General features: G+C 35.2%; 1 protein-coding gene across 1 annotated transcript in view; it reads right to left on the bottom strand.

Annotated features, from left to right (window-relative positions):
* LOC108726611 (uncharacterized) overlaps window positions 1-533 on the bottom strand; it is a 6,240-nt gene extending 5,707 nt beyond the window's left edge. The window contains exon 1 of the mRNA XM_018454288.1: window positions 467-533. Coding sequence (XP_018309790.1) covers window positions 467-533 — 67 coding nt within the window. The remainder of the gene's footprint in view (window positions 1-466) is intronic.
* Window positions 534-3,895: the final 3,362 nt, after the last annotated feature.

Below are 3,895 nucleotides of genomic sequence, written 5' to 3'. Positions count from 1 at the left end.
ACGTTCAGATTCCTACTTTATCCACCCGGGAAAGTGGAAAAACCACCCGGCTTCATGAGCCGAGTGGAATGAGTGGTAATGGCGTATTAAAGACTTCCTGTGCGATCTCAGCACGTTTGACGTGTATCTATATGAAAAATTTAAATTTCAGGTTATGCTTGCTATAAGCAGTATCCCTATAAACGCAAAATATTCCTAGAATATTATATTTAGGATCTCTTTCACTAACCTCGCTTAAGTTTAACCGACGGTTACAAGGTACGAGATTTAACTTATTTTATTACTTAAAATAACTTTTAACCGAGGTTTAACTTATTTTAAATAATAAAATGATAAAAGAAGTTAAACCTCGGTTAAAAGTTATTTTAAATAATAAAATAAGTTAAATCTCGTACCATGTAACCGTCGGTTAATCGAGATTAGTGAAAGAGACCCTTATGCGCTTAAATCAATATAAATATCTTACCAAGTACGATCTGATCTATATCAATTAACCTAGACGATAAAATACGCACAAATTCTATTATCGCCATTACTGTGATGGTGTGGTCAGTGATGTGGTGATGAATGCGTTCAGATTCCTAAACCACTCGGGTGCTTTTCGCTAGGCTCCCACTCACCCAGTCACCCAGAGAACACCCACCCGGTGAGGAATCTGAACGCAGCCTTGCGTAAAACGGAACGCACCCCCAATTTCCTACTATAGCTCTTACTCACTCCAATGCGCTTGATAGAGTGAGTAGGAGCTATGGTAGGAGCATGTTGGAGCATGTTGGAGCTTGCAACGCGACAAACCTGTGTCGCAGGCAGGATTGGCTGCGTTCAGCAGAACGGTTGTTTTGCAACTGTTGGAAGTTTCCTTCGCGCTAATTGGATCATACTTTTAGATCTAGAAGAATGGTCCTATCTCAGCAGACAATCATAAAACGGTTGCAAAACTGTTGAGTCTGCTGAACGCAGCCATTGAGCACGTATCAAACTCAACGTATTAGGGCGCCGTCACATGCGGCGTAACCTGCGTAAGCATAACCTGCGTTTTCTAGTAATTTACTAGAATACGTTATTTTTTTATTTACTAGAATATGCCATTCTAAAAGCCGGCATTCACATTGGGCGTATTTCGCGGAAGATTAGAGAAATGCGGAACTAATGGCTGCGTTCAGCAGAACGGTTGTTTTGCAACTGTTGGAAGTTTCCTTCGCGCTAATTGGATCATACTTTTAGATCGAGAAGAATGGTCCTATCTCAGCAGACAATCATAAAACGGTTGCAAAACTGTTGAGTCTGCTGAACGCAGCCAATGCAACCAATTGCTGATTAGAATTTCTGTTGTACACAACAGAAACAGTTTAGCATTTCTGTCTAACATAGGATTTCATGCTTTCGTTCATACTAATACGGCAAGTTAATATGAACGAAAGCATGAAATCCTATGGTTGAACTTTACCGGCACCGGCATAAGTTAACGGTTACGATCATTATAAATCAGACTTTCTTCTTCTAAATTTGTATAAACGCGTATTGTATGTATGCGATAGAAAGTACCGGTTCCCCATGAGGCGTACTTTTCGAGTTGCGTAAGTTACGAAAACCAATCGTAAATTCGTTTAGCATTTCTGTTAGAGTGTACAACAGAAATTCTAATTAGCAATTGGTTGCATTAGTTCCGCATTTCTCTAATCTTTCGCGAAATACGCCCAATGTGAATGCCGGCTTTCAGAATGGCGTATTCTAGTAAATAAAAAAATAACGTATTCTAGTAAATTATTAGAATACGCAGGTTATGCTTACGCAGGTTACGCCGCATGTGACGGCACCCTTAAGCTGGTTCTAGAGTCCTAGATTTATCAGAGAGGCGCAACCGGTGTTACACATTCTGATTCGCTGTTGCAATCACATGACTTGGCAACCATTTATAGTTTAGTGACATATTTCTATTTCATTTTATCCTATACATTCTATCTCACTCTATCTCATTCTTGCTCTTGAACAGTATCCATGCTGACTAAATTGTGATTATTGATATTATACAGAAAGCCTGATTACTTGTTCGTTAACAGTAGATATATATGCTTCACAATTATCATTTTTTTCAATGTTTCTTGAATGTAAGAACATAATACTGCAATCGTACCTGCAATTATACAATATCTTATCTTCTAGCATGCAAATGTGTACAATTATTGATAAGTATGTACATATATGATATTCTTGATATCTTATATATTATTTAATTACATATAGTCTTATATATTATTTAATTACATATAAAAAATCATTACTTAAAGTTATGAATATAAGATGTCGAGGTTATTTTTCTACGTTCTTCCTGCAGTCTAGTCAAGTCTTACAATTCGAAATGGCACTTCAAGCTTTAGCATTGAACATCTTGGCATGTTCTTTTGAACTTGCACTATTCAGTACAACCCATGGAACTCGTCCAATGTTGATGTGAACTGAGTGCGCACTAACTTTTTCCCAATCGAAAACGCTATAATTGTTATTTCCTTATTTAAATTATACCACATTTTGAGTATCTCAGAAAAAACGCTAGTTGGTTGATATATTAATATGGCCGGTCACTTGTTCCACCATCCTCTTTGTGGTTGGTTCAAACCCGATCGGGCCGAAAACGCTATTGTCTAATTCACACTGGACGCAGCAAGCATCAAGCAGCGGAGCAGTGAATTAGACAATAGCATTTTCGGCCCAATCGTTGGTTTGCACCAACTCATGGTGTAATAAAGAAGAGGTGTGCTGTTGCGTAAAAAGATGATTAACCAATGAGGATGGTGGAACAAGTGACCGACCATATTAATATATCAGCCAATCAGCGTTTTTTCTGAGACACTCAAAATGTGGTATAATTTAAATAAGGAAATAACAATTAATGACTTTATTTTGTTGAGCACTACTATTGTGACTTTTTTATTATTAATAATAATTTAATAATAATTATTATAAATCCTTTCTAATTAATAATAATATTATTAAATTATTTATATATATGAAAAGGGTAAAGATAAATAAATAAAATGTTTTATTATTATGTTAATCAGAATTTATTAGAAAAAACAAATAAATTTGTAAATATTAATGATATTTAATTTATATATCTACTACTTTTGAGATTAATTTCCTTGCCACAAGCTTTCATCTACTTTACCGCATGTCACTATTTTTTGAAAACGAAAAAATCTGTATTTTTTACTTTCGTATTTTCACTGCAATTTTACACCCCTTAAACCTGCGGCACACGATGCTTGTTTTCCTACTGGATTCCTAGCTGGATTAGAATTTTGCCATCGTATTGGCTACGGTACTGACAGTGTATGTATTGTAGCCAATACGGTGGCAAGAATTTATTCTAGCTAGCAATCCAGCAAGAAAACAAGCATCGTGTGCCGCCGGCTTTAACGCTGCATGCCACCATTTTTTTAAAAAAACATTACAAGTGATACGTCAGTCTCTTTGTTTCCTTTGCTATGATTTTCCAATATGGAAGCGACTAGAGTCCCTATACTAAAAGTCTGGTAAATCTTGTTCGATTTTTCATTGGTTCTGAAGCAATATGGCGAAACCAATAGATGCAGTCACATCCCCACTTTAAATATCATTAGCGCGCGCAAAATATGAAATGAAAAAAGAAAAACAGATATTTGTTTTAACAGAATTATTATTAAAAATGAGAAAATAATACATTTTTTAAACAATAATGAACGATTTATCATTAATATTAATACATTTTAATTAATATTATTTAATAATGGAATGCATTGCCATGGTCTTACTGCTAAATACTGGTTTTTTTAATACCTCTTTTTTGCATAAAATTCTAACTCGAAATCGGATAAAATATTTCATTATTTTGTTAAATAGATTATGGCAATTGTGT

The sequence above is a fragment of the Mycetomoellerius zeteki genome, unplaced genomic scaffold (genome assembly GCF_001594055.1).
Source record: "Mycetomoellerius zeteki isolate Tzet28-1 unplaced genomic scaffold, Tzet1.0 scaffold431, whole genome shotgun sequence".
In the NCBI taxonomy this organism is placed as follows: Eukaryota; Metazoa; Arthropoda; class Insecta; order Hymenoptera; family Formicidae; genus Mycetomoellerius; species Mycetomoellerius zeteki.
Note: the sequence above shows the minus strand (reverse complement) of the source record. Positions and strands in the feature narration are given on the sequence as shown.